Genomic DNA, 19,942 nt, shown 5'->3' on the forward strand with positions numbered 1-19,942 from the left:
AGAAAATTGGTCAGGAGACTTGCACACCTCATCCCTTTGCGATCATGTTGTGGTTATCATTTTGTTAAGTGTTCAGTGCTCAGAGGGTTTTTTGTGACAGTGTCTGTTGGGCATGTTAGTTAACAAAGTTGGTAGTTATTTCTTCACCTCCTAGACTTAGAAAGTTGTGTTTTTTCTCTTCAGAAAAACTGGATTTTTTATTTTTCTCGGGACATAGAATGTTTGCAGTGATCAGAGATATATAGTTGAAGCTAAGATAACTTAACCCTTTTCCTTCTAAGCCCCGATCTAATCGTCATTAAATGACGTAATGCCAGTTCTGGCTGTTTTTCAACTCAGCGGTCTTCCCCCCCTAAATGTAAACGTGCGCATCGCGTTCTCGGCAAGAAAAGCTTTCATTTGATTCGAAGCACGTGGAAATAGGTAAAAAGCTGCAGTTTTTATGAATTTTTTTCGGCCGAAATATCGTTAAACTTTAAACATGGCGACACGAAACCAAAGGGAAAGGAGAGCGCCTGAAAGATATGGAGTTATTTCGCTTGGAATACCGTTCGACGGCGTAAACTCCGACCTAGAATTGGAAGAAGAAGAAATTGAGCAGGCTGGCGAGTTAGGATCGTCAACAAATCCCGTGTATTCTTCGAGCGAAGACGAACTTGAGGAACCTCGAAGAAAAAGAAGGAGAAGGGGAAGAGAAAGAACTGAAACTTCAAGTGTTCGTCAACATGTGAATTCATCAGAGAGCGATGGAAATGACACTGACTCTTCTTCAAATTTGTTTGCGGAAGACAGCAACGATGAAGACTTTGAGGGCTTTCCAAATCGTACATTTGAGTGGAGAGAACCTGTTGGAGAAATAAATGCCCCACCAGCATGTGTTCAAGCGACAGGCGCAAAAACAGAACTGCCAGAGGATGCATCAGCCGCGGAATTCTTTCAGCTTTTTTTTGACATGGAATTGCTTGAATACATTGTTCGTGAAACAAACAGATTTGCTGAGCAAAGCCAAGTTGAAGCAAAGAAAAGAAACCCGCTTTGGACTAACCCTTTGACTGTGGCTGAATTCAAAGCCTGGCTTGGTTTGCTCGTTGGCATGGGAATCAAACAGTTGCCCCAAGTTTCACATTACTGGTCAAAAGAGTGGGTTTTAGGAGTCCCATCATTTGCATCTGTTATGACAAGAGACAGATTTTTTGTAATTCTGAGGTATCTTCACTTCAGTGACAATTCTAAAATGCCAGCTCGAGGACAACCAGGATTTGACAAGCTGTACAAGGTGAGGCCTCTCTTACTTTCCTTGAAAACACGTTTCAAACAACAGTACAGTCCTCACTGCATTCAGGCAGTTGATGAAGCCATGATTGCTTACAAAGGTAGAACATCTCTAAAACAATACATGCCCCTCAAACCCATCAAAAGGGGGATAAAAGCTTGGGTCCGAGCTGACTCTGTGTCTGGATACATGTGTGACTTCAATATTTATGAGGGAAAGGACGACATACAAGGAAAGGGGCTTGGATATAAAGTTGTAACAAGCTTGTGTGAAGAACTGTATGACAAAAACTATTGGATTTTCTTTGACAATTTTTTTACAAGTATCCCTCTCATGGAAGATTTATTAGAAAGACAAACCTTTGCTTGTGGAACTGTGAGGGCACATTCCAAGGGATTACCTCAAGAAATAATACCAAAGAAAGAAGACAAGCTAGCACGAGGGCAGCACTTGTGTCGAGTGAAGGGACGTCTTGTGGCTCTTACTTGGCAGGACAAGAAACCTATACATTTTTTGAGTACAATCAATCCTGCCCCAAAACCCGATGATCAAGTGTTTGCGAAGCGTAGGAAAAAGGATGGTACTCTTGAAGATGTTCCCTGCCCAGAAGTTGTACAAATGTACAACAAATACATGGGAGCAGTTGATAGAAATGATCAAATGTGTTCTTATTTTACTGTTGGCATTCAAACAAAGAAATGGCCTCCAAGGATTTTTTTCTTTTTGCTGGAGAGAAGTATTGTAAATGCTTTTATTTGTGAATCGGAATCAACAAATCATGATCCCCGCACTCACCTGGAGTTTCGTATTGATCTTATACACAAACTTGTAGAAAATTATCATGGAAGAAAGGATCAAGGAAGGCCTAGAATTAATCCCCTTGAGTCCAGATTTACTGAGAGGCACTTCCCACAACATGTACCCTATAATGAAAAAGGACGGCCGAAGGAGCGAGAGTGTGCAGTGTGCAAAGCTGCTGGGCGGGTCAAGCGATGCTCATTTATGTGCCTGGATTGTAATGTGGGACTTTGTGTGGCCCCATGCTTCAGGAATTATCACACAAAATAAAACTGGAACATTTTGATTGAGTTTATCTGCAAATTCGCCTTTGTCACGGCCCGCCATCTTGGATTACGTCATTGAATATTGTACATGAGGTCGAGGCCACGCGTGGTAAGTTCACAAACAAAATGGCGACTAGTAGCGATAGCGTTGAACTCGAATTTTGGCACAAAAATATAACAAAAATACCCAAAGTTACAAACTCTTTTGTTGAGGATTTTGCTGAGAAGAACCTACCGATCAAAGCCACTGTAACAAGAGGATATAAATTCTTTCACGAAGAATATATTCACGATATTGAAGGTGAGCCTCGTTGACCTCGTGGTAGCTTTCTTTGTTTGACTGTCTTTCCAATATTTTGTTTCTGTGCTCAGTGTTTTGAGTTTTAACTCTTTTTTCTCGGTTTTTAACAGTAAAACTTTGCAAGGAAGAGGATTCAGGAGTAGTGGCTCGGGCTAAATGCTTCAGAAGTATGAAAAAGAACGAAGATCCTCACAAGTTGTCTGTTGTGTTCGAGAGCTCCTCTATTGAGGCTAGCATCAACAAGTATATGTGTAGTTGTGCTGCTGGACAAGGTCTTTGCCATCATGTTCTTGGATTGCTCTATACTCTTGCCCATTTCCAGCTATTAGGCTTAAAAAGTGTCCCGCCAATGGTTTCTAAAACATCAAAGGCACAGGTAAAATTTAATAATAATAATAATAGATTTGATGATAAACAATAAGAAAAAACAGTCATTAATGTATAGAGATTTGACTGTATCTTACCAATATTTTTCCTTAAAAACTCCTTTTAATCACACTGCTGTTTTTAAACATAACACAATAAGCAATTTTGAATTCATATAGTATATTTGTATATTATTTTTTTGCAGAGATGGCATATCCCCAGTCGTAAAGAGGGCATTAAAGCAAGGCCAGTGACAGATTTGATTATACAAAAGTCAAAGCCAAAAGATAAATTGCATGAACCTAAAAAGAAGAGAAAGGTGTGTGGTGTGGCAAGCACGATCTACAAACCCTTCCAGCAATCATTAAGTAGCCTTGACTTGACTAGTGTGCTGTCGCCACAGTTTGAAAATCTCAACAATCAACCTGGATTTATGAGAATATGGGAAGATGAACAAAGTGAGCCTCCAATTTTAGTAGACTCGGCCTTTGGAAAGGTGCCAAAAGGCTGTGTCATAAGCTATCAACAGCCATTGAAAGTTAAGAGCAATATTAACATACAGCTACCTGCATTCAACTTTCCATCTTTAAGCTATCCAGATACAGTGCTCAATGAAAAACAAGACCTTTTCTTCAGCTCCCTTGCAATATCAGGTCAACAGTCTATTGACTTTGAAATGGAGACAAGGGAACAGTCAACTACAACAGCATGGCATGAACTAAGGAAGTTTAGGCTTACAGCTTCAAATTTCAAAGATATATGCTCAAGAAGAAAAGACCATGAAATCCTTTCTACGCGTTTACTAAAGGGAAAAGTAATCCAAACTGCAGCCATGAAATATGGGATACAAAATGAGGGGGTAGCTGCTGATATGTACAAAACACAGTTTGGCAGAGACACTCACCTAGTAGGTTTTCTTATAAACCCATGTCTCCCACACCTAGGCTGTAGCCCAGACAGAAGAGTGTTTGACGACACTGAACAACATCCATGGGGCCTGATAGAAATAAAGTGCTCTCCAGCAAGTCATCTGGATAACCTTCAGTATTTAAAGTTTAATGAACGAAATGGGTCATATTCATTGAAGAAGACACACAAGTATTATTATCAAGTTATGGGATGCCTTGGTTTAACAGGAAGTCAGTGGTGCGATTTCTTTGTTTACTGCAAGGACGAATTTCACTGTGAACGAGTATATTTTGATGAACTTCTCTTTTCTGAAATGCTGGACAAACTGAATTTATTTTTTTTTGATTATCACCTGAATACATGTGTTCAATAATTTATTGTATGTCTCTTATACAAAATAACTTCGTGCCTAAGTAACAAGCTAATTGTGTGTGACAAAGTTTGGTGGGAAGTGGAGTAAAGACATTTGAATCAGCATTCTTAAAATGTTAAAATGTAACAAGTCAAACCTAATTAGACTCAGAACTTGTTCTAGTAATTATCATTACACAGCTGTTTGCAGAAATTATTGCCACAACTTTAAAAACATTGGGTTCATGATTGGTAATTTAATAGTTTTTGTATTTTTTCCAAAAATACAATACTTATGATAATTCAGTTTCATTTAAGCCTATATGTCTGTAATATATTGTAAGCGCCATAATTTTTACAAACAGCTGTACATATTTCATTGTTTATCATGCATTCAAATACTGTGACTAAGTTGGGTGTATTTCAAGCCATTTAATAGTTTTTTACTGTTATTAAACAGAACATTCTGTACAAACATGATAAATAAAAATACATGAATGACTTCAACAGGTTTTGTATTTAAACCCCAAAAGGGCATTTTTATAATATTTGGCAATAATGAAATTTGTGAATAAATGTAAAGTTATTAAATTCATAATTTTTTTTTCCAAAAAGCTAGTTTGAAAGCTTGCATTGAATCTGTAAAACAAAAATAGTACTAACAATATAATTTTTACTGATTTTACTGTTTATTTTAATGCCTAACCAATATGCCATGTACATACGAAAAGGGTGCCCCTAGGGGATAGGGCCACCCTACTATTCACCCTTCCACATCACATGTTAACAGATGGCATAGTTCTTACCTAGGTTGGACCTAATACGTAGTGTACCCTCACTCAATGTCAACTAACTCTTAGTTGTTAAAAGTTGTTAGTACTATTTGTATTACAGATCCTTACATACTTTACTTTAAATGATGCTTACTCTTCCATCTATTTTACAACAATTGTATACATATTTAGATATATTGCTTTTCATGCAACAAAGGCCCCTGGAAATTGGTAATAAGACATGCCACTGTCCATATTTGATTAATGCTGCCAGCTACTGTAAGAGGTATAACTTTATCAAAATAGTGAAACTCTTTCACCCTTCTTATGGCCCTTTCCACATGGACTCTTAAATTATGTATCTGTTTACTGGTTGAAAGTTCTTTCTTTGAAAATTGACCCTTACTTGACAAAAAGGCAGGCATTGCTACTCCACAACCTATTGGCTTTAATAGATCCTCTATAGTAAATCCTTTATCAGCCATTATTTGATCACCTGGCTCAAGTAAATTCAACAAACCTGATTGCTTAACAAGCTCCTTGTCAGAAATACTTCCTTCAAAAAGAGAACTTACATGAATAATTTCCCCAGATGGAGATATTACAACATTGCCTTTGTAAGTTGTGTGGCTCTTATATGATGAATAGCAATTGCTATTCAAAACCATACTAGATGGTGCTTGTACCTTGATCTCTGAGGCATCAATAATACCACGGCATTTAGGATATAACAATTTAAAACACTTAGGCATATGTTTGTCAATTTTTGCCCGAGAGGGCCATATAGGAATGGTTCCCAAAACAAAATAGAGAAAGTTAACCCAAGAAATAAAAACTCTACTCACAGTTGAAATAGAAATATCAAATTCACTGGCTAGTTTCTCATTAAAAGTACCCAGCCTCAGCTTAGTAATGCATAAATAAAACTGATCAAATAAGCTAAGTTTGCATGTCTTGAGAGTGTCTCTCATGTTACTTATATCTTTCCCACTTTTTGCTCGTGCTCTCTGTACTTGGGACCATGAAAACATACTTTCAGCTGTGGGTCTAAGGGCATTGAAGGTACTCACAAAAATAGCAAATGACGAAAAGCCAGTATGGAATCTAACGCGTTTGTCTGACATCCCTTTCAGTTGTCTGTAAAAAGATTGTTTTGAAAGCAGCTGTTCTAATTGTTCGATACGAGCTTGCGCTGCCTCAAGTAGCTCTTCTACAGGCTTTTCGGGTTCAGTAAATAAATAATCATGTAGGTTGACAGTAGGTGTTATGATTGTGGTGTCAGTAGTTACGGTGGAGTCCTCCATGTGGCTGCTAGTATCGATGACATTTTCGTCTACGCTTGAATCTTCGATGGGCCCAATTTCGACTGTGGGAATGTAGAAAATAACATGTTTAGAAATATTTAGGGCGGGCCTAAAGTACGATTTCATAAAAAATAAATACCTGTAGAGGAGATTGGCTGTATATTATCCACGACATCAATCTCGGTTGTGTTAGTACGTGTTGTGCATTCGCGTTTCGTTGGTGACTTTCGTTTCTTTGATAAAGTTGTCCATTCAAAAACGGATGGTACAGCACCATTAACGAGTACACTTTTTCCTGTTAGCGTTTTTTTTATATCTGTGGGTTTAAAATGATCAGAGCAAACTCTTGTACTGTTGGTTATCTGAAAGATATCGGAAAAAATATAAGGTTTGCTATATAAACAACGCTGAAACGACGCTAAACTGAACTATGATATATAAAAGGCCATTTACCTTGAAGGACCGGCCGACATCACGCTTAATTTTTATAATCCACTGTCTTCTTAAATCTTTGTCTTTCGGGAATTGATGAAAGGTTATATTAGACTGCACTTTTGATCTATTGTTATTGCACTTAGGAACACAACAGTGATCTTTGTTCCGCATGATCGCTCGAGTGTTCAGTGTGTCAAGAACCACGCGTGACCTCGTTTTCATGCCAAAAAGCATTACGTCATTTTCAAGATGGCGATACCGTGACAAAGGCGAATGACAATTTCTAGTTCACTTAGTAACAGTCCTCGAGTCAGTGAAAATTTGCATATCTTATAAGCCTACTTTCTGGGACAAAATGAGACACAGGAATCAGTTCTTGCTAATTTTATTGGTTCCAAAGCTTGTTAATATGCTGTAGATTGTAAAATTGTAAAATATGTTAGTAGCCTATTGAATAATCCTGAAATTGTAAGACAACCAGTTAGTTTTTCATAATTCTAGTGATATATTAATAGGTTCTGAATTTTTTAATGATTAACTAATGCATTAAATATTAATTCCCTCATGGTCAAAAGGTAGCAAATTTTTCAAGCTTTAAGAAAATGTATAGGTCTTAGAGGTTTTCTTGAAAGCTTGCAAGAAACAAAGAGCTTTTCTATAGCAATGTCAAAACGTAAACAAAACCTTCAGAAAAACTCAGAAAGAAAAGGGTTAAGTGAACCTCTTCATGAAAGTATTGCTGGATAGCTTTTAATTGGAATAGTAATTAAAAATAACATAGTTTCAACCCAGTTTTAAAAAATTATAACCAGTTTTGGACCTGTCTATTAGAGTTTTTGGAAGTTCGTGTTAAGATATCCTCCACTTTGTTGCATCTTAAGAATAAAATTGAGGCACAGAAATCATTGTTAATCTAGAAATTACATCAGGCAAACCATCAGCAAAGGCTTCATGGTGAGAAACTCCATTGCCTCGAAACTTGAAACACTACCCACCCGTCACTCAGATCGCATTATGTCTATGCATCTCCCTTTGAACTAAGAGTAACACCTCACACTTTTCAGCGTTTATGCCCCAACTCTCCTAGCAGATTCTATAGAAAGAGACAAATTCTATTCAAACCTGCACGGGTTCCTAAAAAACACCCCTAGAGACGACAAGATCCTGATCCACGACTATTTCAACGCTAGAGTTGGCCAAGACTCAAAAGCATGAAAAGGAGTTTATGGGAGGCATGGAGTACCAACTCACCCTCACCAACATCATCTTCCAGCCAAGAAACAGCTAGAAAACAACCTGGTTGCATCCTCGGTCTAAGCACTGGCACCTCCTTGACTATGTGATAGTACGACAACAAGATCAGAGAGACGTTTTACCACCCAAATCGCTCGTAATTAACCGCTTACATGCAGATTTAATTAGCATAAAATTATCGCATACAACCTGTCAAAGAAGGGCCTATTTACCTATCGAGACCTGAAAGGACTCAGGGCCTAGTGCCATAGCCTGCGAACCCCTTCAAACGCGGCTTTGGAAAGGCTTTGGATACCATTATCCCTTCTAAACGCGATTTTAGGTCGAGAAAAAGTTTGAATGTAGTTACTTTTAAAGGAGGAAAAGCTATAAGAAAGTCGAAGTGTAGTGATCCAGTTCGATATGCCTTCCAGCAATTAATTGATACAACGCCTGTAGCCGCCGGATCTTCTCTAAACACGAGCGGTAGTTTTTCTCCAGACCAAGAAGACCTTCCCCATATTGCCTGATATCATGGTTTGAGAACCAACAGAAGCTCTAAAAGTAAAAAAGTACGACTGAAGCGCAAGTTAAAAGCTTACCATGGGAGGAAAGCAACGCTGGCTTCGTCTCGGCTCAATTGACCAGAAAGGCTTTGCCTTTGGGGCAGATGTTTGTCATTCCTTTTTGCGATCAAGAGGCGTGCGGCAGATGCCTCTACTGCAGTCCAGGGCAATTCCTATGCGCAGATCATATCAGTTTAGTTCATGCAGGAGGTATATCACTTCACTTGAAGTTTTTTCCTTAACTTCCATGTGCATTATGTCAGTAAGACCTGACCCATTTTTATACAGAGGAAAAAGCGAAAGCAGTAAGCATAATAGTAGTTGGTTTACATGGTAAGTAACTAACAGCAGTACAATATTTAACTATATTGTGAGATAGGTTGCCAAACTGCAATTACCAGTACCACTTTTTAACTATACTTATATTTAAATAGTTAGGTTACCTCTTCCAGGTAGGTCTTTGTTTCTGTTTTGATTGGTTTTTTCAATACAGACAGGAATCAATTAACAAATATTATGGAAGAATAAAACTATGGACACACTTTGGTGTTTGTATTTGTACAGGGCAGCAGCATCCCATCAAAATCAAATGTTGCGAGCATGAACCAGAAGCCATAACACTGGTCAGGAAAGGTTTCTGTCCATCTACTCCAAAACAATCCCAGGTAGCCTTTGACCATCGATTTATGTTCCGATACATTTCCTTAGAATGTAGAGTATCTTTAAAGTCAATATGTCAGGCACTGCAGTGGCTGGTCCCACCTGCTTCCAAGGTTTGTGTAAGTATTCATCCAGTAATTTTTTACCTTATGCTCATGAATGTAATTTTTTTCCTTAATTTATACAATAAATAAATTATTTGTTTTCCTTTAGATTAAGGACATCTGCCGGCTCCTTGTTGGAGATTGTTTCTGCGAGTTCCGGTATATGTCTAGCATGTCGAGTAATCTGAAGCATTTCAATCCTTCTTATGAAAATGATTATGAATGTCCTGCATGTCCTACGGTTTGTGATGAGTCATCCTTCAGATGAAATGTCTAAGTGGATAATATTTACTTTGGAAATCTGGAATAACTATCATTATATATGTTGACATAATGAGTGATATAATTTAGACAAGAAACATCATTTTGAATCTTTATGATTCTCTCTTTTTTCCAATGGTTCTCTTTAGTGTGGCAGCTGGCCTTAGCAGGAATTATTCCATTGTTTTTCATTCATTTAGGCTAAAAAAATATTTAAACATGACATTTCTTATGAGATTTTGGCATCTGATTGTAGGAGAAGGGAAGTTTATTTATCTCTATTGATGCATTGTTTGGATGTGTCCGAAAAGGCACTGCTGGAAAGTCCTCAGTGGAAAGTCCTCAAATCATGGAGAGGAAGTATTCATTAGCCAAGAAAAAGTGGATGCATTTCTAGCTAATTACAGCAAAAGACCAACCAGCAAGTCAACGGTGTGTGAATGGGAGGAATTTTTCTCTTACTTTGTGTTGTTGCTTTACTCTAACCTTTCGTTAACCATCAGTACTCATACCACTACTCAACCATTACAATGAGAGACCAAAAGTAACAGTTTTGTTTGTTGCTTGTAATAATGATGTTAGTGTTAAATTATTTGAATATGGTACAGTTTGAAGGGTTCATTACTTTGGTACTGGCTGTTTAACACTCTGCCCAGTATACACGTAACCCAAATGTATTGTTAGTTTGTTATGTTAACTTAATTTATAGGAACCTTCACGCCGGGCTGGTGAGCGCTCTGAAGCGGAACAATCAGCGTCCACAAATATGGCGTTTGTGACCGTGTGGTTTTTAGAGAAGCCTGGAACTGAGTTAACGCCTGTTGAAAACTGCCTCCGAGTGGTCCTGGAGTTAGTCCGAAGGCGCCAAAACTCGAATGTGCTGAAAGTACACAGTTTTCCCGTCATTTTGATACTAAATATGCCATGGTTTCTTCGATGTTCGCTTAGCAAGAGACAGTAGAGGAAATAGTAAAAGAAAAGGTAAGGTTTATTTGTCGTTTCTATCGTATTTTTGGCTAGGATAGTTTTTTAAGTTTCTCTACTTATCCGAGAATTTGTGCTACGAACCGAAACTTCAAAGCCTTGACAAAAGCTCTATGATTTTTGTTTTCCTAATTTTGCCTTCTTTCCTTAGTTTTTTATGAGTTAATTTCTAGGATGCCACACACAAAGAACACGCGCTTTAACTTGGCTCAATTCATGAAAGCTCGCAAGGTTGCAAGGGAGAAAGCTGTTGATGAAAATCGCAAGCTATCGGCAGAGTACAAAAAAGTCCAGCGAGCCCAAGAAAAGGTGAGATAAATTTGTCCAGTATTAATGTTTTGGGAAGATTTTTATTTTCAATATCAGAGAATATTGTAACAAAGGATTATAGGAAAGTGGTGGAGGTCCAGAAAGCTCTATGATTTTTGTTTTCCTAATTTTGCCAGGTCCAGGTCCGCTGAAATCAGCGGTTAGCGAAATGGCGCGAGGACGTGCTCTGATTTTCTCCTGCTTTTACGCGTCAATACTATTCTTATCGCTCACCAAATTCGCCGAAAGACAGCCTTCTCTTCAAGAAAATAGCAAAATCTCCATCACGAAGAATTTCTCGTGGTCGAGGCGTTTTCTCATATCAGTATACGCAAGTCTCTGCAATCAACGGAAGACGAAAACGATCCGCCATCTTGGCCTGTTGTGGCATGTGCGAGGTTTTCATGCGACCAGGATATGCTACTATGCGAACTCGCACTCAACATTCCATCAAATGCGACTCTACACAAGTGGGGACATCGACATAAATCCTGGTCCAGATGAATGTTCAGTGTGTAACAAGCGTGTTGCCCGAAATCATCGAGCGGTAAATTGCCATAACTGCAACATGTGGTGTCACATAAAATGTGCCTCGATCAGGCCAAGCGAATATAAGAACTATCAAAGACTTCCTTCATTTTCCTGGTGGTGTCCGATTTGCCTTTGGTCGTCTTTACCATTCGACAATGAGACAAACCTAGATTGCTCATCTGACTCGCATCTTTATCCATCTTTCGAAGTGGACCTGCAACTACCAACACTAGGTTGCTCATCTGATTCGCATCTTTATCCATCACTCAAAGCGGACTTGCAACTACCAGGTTTGAAGATCTCACACATCAATGTAAATGGTCTTCCTAACAAGTTATTGGAAATTAAAGCTCTTTTACTTTCGATGAATTTTGACATTTTAGCCATAACTGAATCCCATCTAGGTAAGGATATTACTGACGACGAAATCGCCATTACTGGATACAAAACTGCTCGATGCGATCGAAACGATGGTCGAAAAGGCGGTGGCACGGTCATCTACTTTGCTGAATACTTAGATGCATATGAGCGTCGAGACATAAATGTAAACAACTCTCTAGAAGCTGCGTGGATTGACGTTACGGTGGCGTCTCAGAAACTTCTAGTTGCTTCAATGTATCGCCCACCCGATGACACTACGTTTTTAAATAAATTTTCTTCTACTTTGGATCGCATATGGATGAAACGAACGAATATAATTTTATTGGGGGACTTCAATTTTAATCTTTTGCCTAAATCCAGGGACACAGATTCTTCAACCTGGAAATTCCGTCAACTTTTGAATAGATTTAATCTAAAGAATGTCATCAACAAGGCAACAAGGATCACTGACACCTCCACAACGCTGATTGATTTGGTGATTTGCTCTGACACCTCAAAAATTTCTCACCAGGGTGTTTGTGATTTAGGAATCTCAGATCACCACTTAATATATGCAATCGTAAATCTCAAAAGAAAACGTCAGAAACCAACGCTCAAAACAGTCTACGATTATAAAAAAGTAGATCTAGACTCATTAAGAACGGACTTTGCTGCAGCCCCATGGAGTATCTGCAATGTCTTTCACAATCTGGACGATGCTACTTGGGCTTGGGAGTATTTATACAAGGACATCACCTTCATGCTCGACGAGTAAAGATAAGAAGAGGGGGCCTACCCTGGATGAACTCTTCCATACGTAAAGAGCTGAACAAACGCTACAAATTACTCCTTAAAGCACAGAAAACACCGAAGGGCTCACAAGCCTGGATAGATTACAAGAAGGCAAGAAATAAATGCACCAAACTCCTTAGATTAGCGGAATCAAGTTATTGGCTAACAAAATTTAATGAGACAACCTCTGCTCGAGATTTTTGGAAGACAGTAAGATCTTTCGAGGGAAAACAAACAGCTACAAATATCGGACCGATTAAAGATAGTTCCGGGGTTATTCACGCAGACGATACATCAAAGGCCAACACTTTAAATTCCTTTTTTGTCAATGTTGGAAAATCCCTCTCGAAATCAACACAAGATTCTTCAGTAAACTCTCCTTGTCAGTCCGCAAGAAAAAACAGTGCCTCTCTTTATAACATAGCCCTTAACAGAGATCTTTTAAAATCTTCTCTAAGGTGTTTGAAACCTGGCAAGGCGAGTGGACCTGATGACATATCCAGCAAAGAGCTGTACCTTATTGGAGACGCATTTTTGGATTGCTTTATGCCACTGGCTCAAAGAAGTATTTTGGAATGCAAACTCCCCAGCCAGTGGAAACAGGCACAGGTAAAATGTCTTCACAAGAAGGGGAATACTCTCGACTGTGAAAACTACAGGCCTATTTCCCTTCTTAGCATTCCGGGCAAGCTATTGGAGAATGTTGTAAGCCAACAACTTGATAACTTCTTATATAGCAACAATCTGATCTCCTTAAATCAATGGGGCTTCAGAAAAGGAAGCTCACCCGAGCTGCTCTTACTTTCCGTTACAGAACGATGGCGTTTAGCCTTGGATGAAAGCAATATTATTGGCGTAGTCTTTATTGATTTTCGGAAAGCGTTTGATTGCGTCAACCACACAGTTCTTATGGATAAATTACACTCTATAGGTATTAGTGGCTCTTTTTACGATTGGCTCTTAAATTATCTTGATAATCGTAAACAATTTGTCACCGTAAATGGTTCAAACTCAGAATTGTTGGAAATAGATACGGGTGTACCCCAAGGGTCTTTACTTGGTCCTAGACTTTACAGCATTTACTCAAATGATCTGCCCGGAGCCACAACGAACGCTTCCGTTGAAATGTTTGCAGATGATACTACTGTTTTTTGCATTGGAAATACTGTTGATGAAGTTTTATTTAAGATACAGAAAGCGATCGTTGACTTAAACAAATGGGCTAAGGATAACTTCATGACTATTCATCCCGCAAAAAGTGAACTAATGTTGTTATCAAAATCAAGATTCATCGGACCCCTACAGAAAATTTGTTTAGGGCAAAATGAGTTGTCATTTGTTTCCAAAGCTACATGTTTAGGGATTCTTATCGATAATAAACTCTCTTGGTCGCCACATATAAAATCTTTGAGCAAACGTTTTTCGGCAAGAGTGAAGAAACTCAAACACCTAAAAGGACTCGATAATCGCCTCTTAGAGTCAATTTATTTCAAAGGTATCATTCCAAGTATTGCGTATTCTATTGCATTATGGGGATCTTCTAAGTCACTTCAGACACTGGAAGACATTCACATTGGAGCCGCGAGATTTATTTTTAACCTAAAGGAATCTACCCCCAATACTGAAGTTCTGGCAGCGACAAAATGGAAGTCCTTATCATATTTCTATAAAAAGAGGATTGCCACTATATCCTATCAGGCATTTTACAATAGAGCTCCGGCTGCTATAAGCTCTTTGTTTACTAAACACTCTCCGTTGAGAAATCTAAGGGACAATCTGAAGCTATTCGTGCAACGCCCTAAAAGTGACTTCCGTCGATCTTCTTTTTCTCACCATGCGTCTGTTCTATGGAACAACTTACCCGTGTACTTGAAGAGCAAACCGAACATTGTTTCTTTCAAATCTGCTCTCAAAGCAAAATCCGACATTTTAGATAAAATAACATTTAATGGTTTACAGGGACTAAATAAAGACGTTGTAAATTACATATATTAAAGCTATTTTACTACTTTTATTTATTTTATTACTTTTTATTACTACTGTAAATCAACTGTATATTATATTACTAGGTCTTACATCCTTTCTTACTTACCATAATTTCGCAACTTGATATTGTTATTATTTAAATTTTGTAGACACTCTTTAATTTTGTAGGTCCACATCAGCTTTTTAGCTGCCATTTATCGACCTACGTGACAAATAAAGTATGTATGTATGTATGTATGTATGTCCATGTGTAGGGAGGCTTGAATTTCAATTTTGACAGGGTAAAGAAATTCAAAATAATAATAATGATAATAATAATAATAATAATAATAATAATAACAATTATTATTATTATTATTGTAGTTTATTATTATTGTAGTTTATTATTATTATTATTATTATTATTATTATTATTATTTTAATAAGAATTATTTTCATTATGAACTGGGTAATCATGGTTTGTTTAAACCTTGCTGTACTTCTCTACACAAACACTTGTTAATATCCCCCCCCGCACAAGCTTTTTATGTGTTTAAACTCTAAATGACACTTGAAATTAACCAATCAGTGCTTATGAAATCACTTGTATAATAATTGCTTTCAGTTGGCCAAAGTCAGGGAACACTTCAAAGACATAACAAATGAATTAGAAAATATTCCTGTGAGTATACTCTTGATTCTTTATTGTGGTTGTTTTACCAGTACCAGTAAGTATGCAGCAAAAAACTGCTGGGCGCAACCTCCAACTAAGTCTGTAGGTTTGCATTGATTAGTGGTTGGATGAGGTTTAATTTTATGCCAAATTTTATTAATAATGTGAACAGAAAAATATTCAATTTTGTAAAAATAAAAAAAAATATTTTGCAAGTTCAATTTCGGTGAACTAACCACTTAACACAGAGCCAATACCAGAATGACAGCCATGGTCAGGCTTCTATGCCGGTACCTATGCAAGAAACCTATGCAAGAAACCTGAGCGAGTGCCTGTGTTCATTTGGTCAGTAAAGACTGTCATAAATGACAGTGTCTCTAAATTGTAAACATCAACATATTGAATGTAAGATTTGGCTAAATATCTATTTTGTTATCATCCAACCACATCTAATTTAAATAATTGTGTTACTACCCAGTGTCTAATTTAGCAATATTTTAGTCACAGGGACAGGTATCTCAGGCACGAACAAGAAGCCCTACTGCACTTGTCAATGGAGAATCAACACTGGGACCAAGGACCGCAAGAAAAAGGAGGCATGAAACCATTGAAGCTGCTGCCAAAATTCATGGGAGCTCAAATGAACATTCCTCAGCCTGTTTCGAGGGAATGTTTGACACTCTGCAAAAGAGATGCAAGTTAGATAAGTTAACAAAATATGTGACAGAGAACAAGCAGTTGACCAATAGAATAGTTTGTAAAGAGTATAAGAAGAGTGTGTTAGAATTTGAAAAGTCAGATGACAACATTGTTCGAAGTATTGCAACATATTATGCAAGTGGTGTAATGCGGAAACGAAAGTACAAAAGTGTAAGACTGGTGCTTTCAATGAAATCAAATGAAGGCAAACCAGGGAAAAGAACAAGTATTTCAATTTGTAAAGGCTGTAAGGTTCCAAAGCTTCTAACTTATAGTAACCTTGTAGAACAGTTAAAAAAGATTGACATTGGGACTGTTCATGAAATTGACCCAGACTATCTAGAGGGCTTAGAAACTGAAAACCAAGTCAATGGTGCATATAGAGACTTGAGACAATACCTCCCAATGCTTGCCAAATTTTATCTTTCTCAGAACAGAAAAGAAAGTCTGAAAGGCTTTGCAGAATCAACAGGCACTTTTCAAATTGCTCTTGGTGGCGACGGATGCCCATTTGGCAAAAATGAGAGCGCGTGTTCTTTCTTAGTCAGTTTCCTCAATGTTGGAAGAAGGGTGGCATCAAGTTATGATAACTTTCTAATTTTTGGTGCCAACTGTGATGAAAGCTCTCCTGTTACAAAGAAATATGTGAGGTCATTATTACCTCAAATTGCAGAGTTAGAAAGAGCTGAATATGAATTTGAAGGCATGAAATATAGGTTTAAGCTGGAGGAATTGCCAAATGACATGAAGATGCTTGCCATGTTGGCAGGTGAATTAACTATTAGTGCTAAGTATTTCTCACCCTTTGCTAATGTTTCATTAGCTGATTGTAGGGATGTCAAGGGTACATTTGGAACTGAAAGTTCAAACAAGTGGAAGCCATGGAGTTAAAAGCAAAGAGTAAATGTTGTCAACAAGGTTGAAGCATTTAAGAAAAGAGTAGCACTAGAAAAAATTTCTGAAAAGACAAAGAGATCTAAAATTACTGATTACATTGCCAAGCAAAGTAGTAGACAGGACTTTTTGCCTCTCTTAGGTTCTTATATTGACAAAGCTCATGTGGAACCCCTTCATCTAAAGAACAATGCTTGGCAGTACTTCTTTAAAGCAGTTTTGACAGAAGCTATAAGAAAATCTAAGCTGCCAGCTGATTGTAAAAAGTTTTCAGAGGTTCCAGCTGATAGCCCTTTTGCACAAGTAATTACAGCTTTACAAACAGAAGTAAAAGCCAGGTGCCTTGCAAACAAGACCAAACAATGGTTTAATGAAACTCAAGGGTCTGGAGCTGATTTGCATTATAGATTTACCGGAAAAGATTCCCGCTGTTTTTGTCATAACTTCATGAGACTAATCAAGTGGCTAAGGTGTGAAAAAGACTCCAGTAAAGAACGTCAAACAGTTCTTGCTTTAGCTTATTTAGGTGTGAGGCTAAGGGACTGTGTTTCTCTCTTTAGTAGATTTGAGATAACATCAGACCACATTGATCAGCTTTCTATTGCCTGTCATGAGTATTTTAAAGTAAATTCATTGTTGTTGCCAAGTTCTGTATATCCTACTGTCTGGACATTGGGTCACATTGTCCCGGCTCATTGTCGTCAAGTGCTTGAAAAGTATGGCCAGGGGTTGGGGTTGGTAACCATGGAAGGACGAGAAGCGAAGCATATTTTTCTTAAAAAATTAGGTGAAAATACAACATATCAAAACAGATGGGTTGAAATATTTAGACATGAATATGTGATGCTGATTTGGCTACCTCAGCAAGGTTTTCAGCAGCCAGAAGCTGCATGCAAAAATGTAGCCTACATCCCAGAGAGGGTATTCAATGATCCATCTTATTGCTATTGTGGTCTGTTAAAGGCATGTCCTGAGGATGCTAAGTGCTGTGTCTGTGGAGACCCAATCATGAAATTTATTGAGCAAAGTGTAAAGGACGGAAGGATTGCTCCACAGCTTTTGTAATTAATGTTAAATCTGTACACAGTTGGACTCAAAAACACTGCTGACTTGAGATTATATATTATATTACATTACATAGTTTATATCATACCATACAATATAATATATTATATCATATCATATTATATTCAATTATATTACATTAGCAGCAGTAAGGAACTTTAAGATAGTGTTAGAATATAAAATCCAGTTTGATCACCCTTCTGTTGTGTGGTTTTGTTTACAATTGGTCCTAACATAAGGAATCAAACATGTTGGGACTCAATATCAAACTGCTCGGCATTCAAACATTGTTGCTAATACTGATAAAGTATGTCTATGGCATTTTGATAGGATTCATTGGCAACTGCGAAGAGTGGAGGACAATTAACAACAACAACAATTTATTGGCATATACTGTAGATGTCATTACCTACAAATTATATAAGAATTAACTGCAATGGGCCATTCCATTTTATATCAGCACCCCCTCCCCCCCTATTGAGGGTCAAGGAAATCCTAGGGGGAGGGAGGGGGCCTTTAGCAGTAATTTCTGAAGGAGTAGCCATGTTGGTAACTTTGATCTTTTTGTTTTTTCTGAAGGGGGGTATGTGTCAGCACTTTGATCTTTAAAATCCGAGGGGGTCCTCAACTGTTATTTCCGAGGGAGTAGAGACCAAAACCCCTCAATAGGGAGGGTGGGGGGGGGGGTGCTGGCCCAATAACTAAACTATATATATATATAAAAGGCGAGGCAAGTAACTACAAATCGGCTGAGTGCATAATGTTAGGACAACTTATAATTACAAACAGCCTGACATATACTCCACTCAGTCTATTCCGCATTACTTATATGCTTACGAAAACGTGTAGCCAAATTCATTAGTGAATTTGTAGTGGGCTTTCACCACCACTTGCTGTGTCCTCTTAATAAATGTGATGGTGAAAGGCGTTTCAGAAGTTATGGAAACTTTTGAAGTTCCTTTTCTTGTTCCTTTACTCTGCTTAATAAGGAATTCTCGGACTGAGTCTCTGCTTAGCTCAGATAACTGGGCAAAATCTCGAATCAGTCTGTTCTCTTTGTTATAGTAGATTATATCTGTGTGTTTTTCTTCGTTGTGCACAACACCATAAGCGGAACGGGCCTTTTTAACCATCTGTAAAATTAAGGAAAATATTTCCGAGGACATCGCCCTTTTAAATTCTACAGTCCAAGCGCTTCGGGCCTTCATTCTTGGACTGAGGCGCCTATGGAGCATCTTAAGCCACATCTTCACTTCTCCTTCCAGGAGTGCTGTCGCTGGAATTTGTGCCATTTTAGCTCGTTTCAAAGAGCTTTGGCCCACACGGTTTTTTTCAAATATTGAAGTGAGAGCTGTTTTTACTTCTTCTTCAAACAAAAAGAAATTATCGACTTCATCACGTAAAGGACGAAGAGCCACAATAGCATTCAAAATGCTATTTTCAGCCACCATTTTGAAAACTGCTTTGTACTTTTATTCGCATTTCCGCTGTACAATCTCAAACAACAGCAGGCGACAAAGTTCCACTTCACGGCATGCGCCAGCCCGGCGTGGTTGTTGCTTTACTCTAACCTTTTGTTACCCATCAGTACTCATACCACTACTCAACCATTGCAATGAGAGACCAAAAGTAACAGTTTCGTTTGTTGCTTGTAATAATGATGTTAGTGTTAAATTATTTGAATATGGTACAGTTTGAAGGGTTCATTACTTTGGTACTGGCTGTTTATCACTCTGCCCAGTATACACGTAACCCAAATGTATTGTTAGTTTGTTATGTTAACTTAATTTATAGGAACCTTGTAAATTGTCAGCTTCAAGAACAAGTACATAATCGTTATTGCAGCCCTCTCTTTTCCTTGATCTTGTTCTATCTTTTTTTCAAATACAGTTTTTCTCTCCTTTTTTGTAATTGATTTATGGTCTTTAAAGGCAATATCTTAATATTTGCTTTCACAACTAACTCTCCCAAGGGTGTCCACCATCACTCTTGCACTTACTAGCAAAGAAAAAGTCACCACATCATGCACACCTGGCACATCCATCTTGCCCTGAAAAGAAAGCAACCTTC

General features: G+C 38.0%; 5 protein-coding genes and 1 pseudogene across 5 annotated transcripts in view; 3 read left to right on the plus strand and 3 right to left on the minus strand.

The window, feature by feature from the left end:
• The window catches only part of LOC131774377 (uncharacterized), a 262,621-nt gene that overhangs the window by 41,044 nt on the left and 201,635 nt on the right, over window positions 1-19,942 (minus strand). The window lies entirely within an intron of this gene.
• LOC131783121 (piggyBac transposable element-derived protein 4-like) lies at window positions 400-2,341 on the plus strand. Its single transcript, XM_059099861.2, has one exon. The coding sequence runs from the start codon at window positions 482-484 to the stop codon at window positions 2,339-2,341; it is 1,860 nt and encodes a 619-aa protein (XP_058955844.1). The 5' UTR covers window positions 400-481.
• LOC131799676 (uncharacterized) lies at window positions 2,444-4,299 on the plus strand. The gene is made up of 3 exons (XM_066169309.1): window positions 2,444-2,638; window positions 2,749-3,014; window positions 3,210-4,299. The coding sequence occupies exons 1-3, from the start codon at window positions 2,464-2,466 to the stop codon at window positions 4,284-4,286; spliced, it is 1,518 nt and encodes a 505-aa protein (XP_066025406.1). The 5' UTR covers window positions 2,444-2,463; the 3' UTR covers window positions 4,287-4,299.
• Window positions 5,226-6,947, minus strand: LOC131773704 (uncharacterized). The gene is made up of 3 exons (XM_066169478.1): window positions 6,795-6,947; window positions 6,481-6,703; window positions 5,226-6,403 (listed from the first exon to the last, which is right to left on the minus strand). The coding sequence occupies exons 1-3, from the start codon at window positions 6,945-6,947 to the stop codon at window positions 5,226-5,228; spliced, it is 1,554 nt and encodes a 517-aa protein (XP_066025575.1).
• LOC131774391 (uncharacterized) lies at window positions 10,399-17,872 on the plus strand (annotated as a pseudogene).
• LOC131774395 (uncharacterized) lies at window positions 18,603-19,323 on the minus strand. Its single transcript, XM_066169321.1, has one exon. It carries the CDS (start codon window positions 19,321-19,323, stop codon window positions 18,706-18,708), a length of 618 nt encoding a protein of 205 aa, XP_066025418.1. The 3' UTR covers window positions 18,603-18,705.

The sequence above is a fragment of the Pocillopora verrucosa genome, chromosome 7 (assembly GCF_036669915.1).
Source record: "Pocillopora verrucosa isolate sample1 chromosome 7, ASM3666991v2, whole genome shotgun sequence".
Classification (NCBI taxonomy): Eukaryota; Metazoa; Cnidaria; class Anthozoa; order Scleractinia; family Pocilloporidae; genus Pocillopora; species Pocillopora verrucosa.

Excerpts from the sequence above, each read along its gene's own strand:
- LOC131783121 (XM_059099861.2), top strand. The coding sequence starts at position 482 with ATGGCGACACGAAACCAAAGGGAAAGGAGAGCGCCTGAAAGATATGGA.
- LOC131799676 (XM_066169309.1), top strand. The coding sequence starts at position 2,464 with ATGGCGACTAGTAGCGATAGCGTTGAACTCGAATTTTGGCACAAAAAT. Across the intron at positions 2,639-2,748 it reads ATATATTCACGATATTGAAG|TAAAACTTTGCAAGGAAGAG; the intron begins GTGAGCCTCGTT and ends GGTTTTTAACAG. Across the intron at positions 3,015-3,209 it reads CTAAAACATCAAAGGCACAG|AGATGGCATATCCCCAGTCG; the intron begins GTAAAATTTAAT and ends ATTTTTTTGCAG.
- LOC131773704 (XM_066169478.1), bottom strand. The coding sequence starts at position 6,947 with ATGCGGAACAAAGATCACTGTTGTGTTCCTAAGTGCAATAACAATAGA. Across the intron at positions 6,704-6,794 it reads ATGTCGGCCGGTCCTTCAAG|ATAACCAACAGTACAAGAGT; the intron begins GTAAATGGCCTT and ends GATATCTTTCAG. Across the intron at positions 6,404-6,480 it reads ACAGCCAATCTCCTCTACAG|TCGAAATTGGGCCCATCGAA; the intron begins GTATTTATTTTT and ends ACATTCCCACAG.
- LOC131774395 (XM_066169321.1), bottom strand. The coding sequence starts at position 19,323 with ATGGTGGCTGAAAATAGCATTTTGAATGCTATTGTGGCTCTTCGTCCT.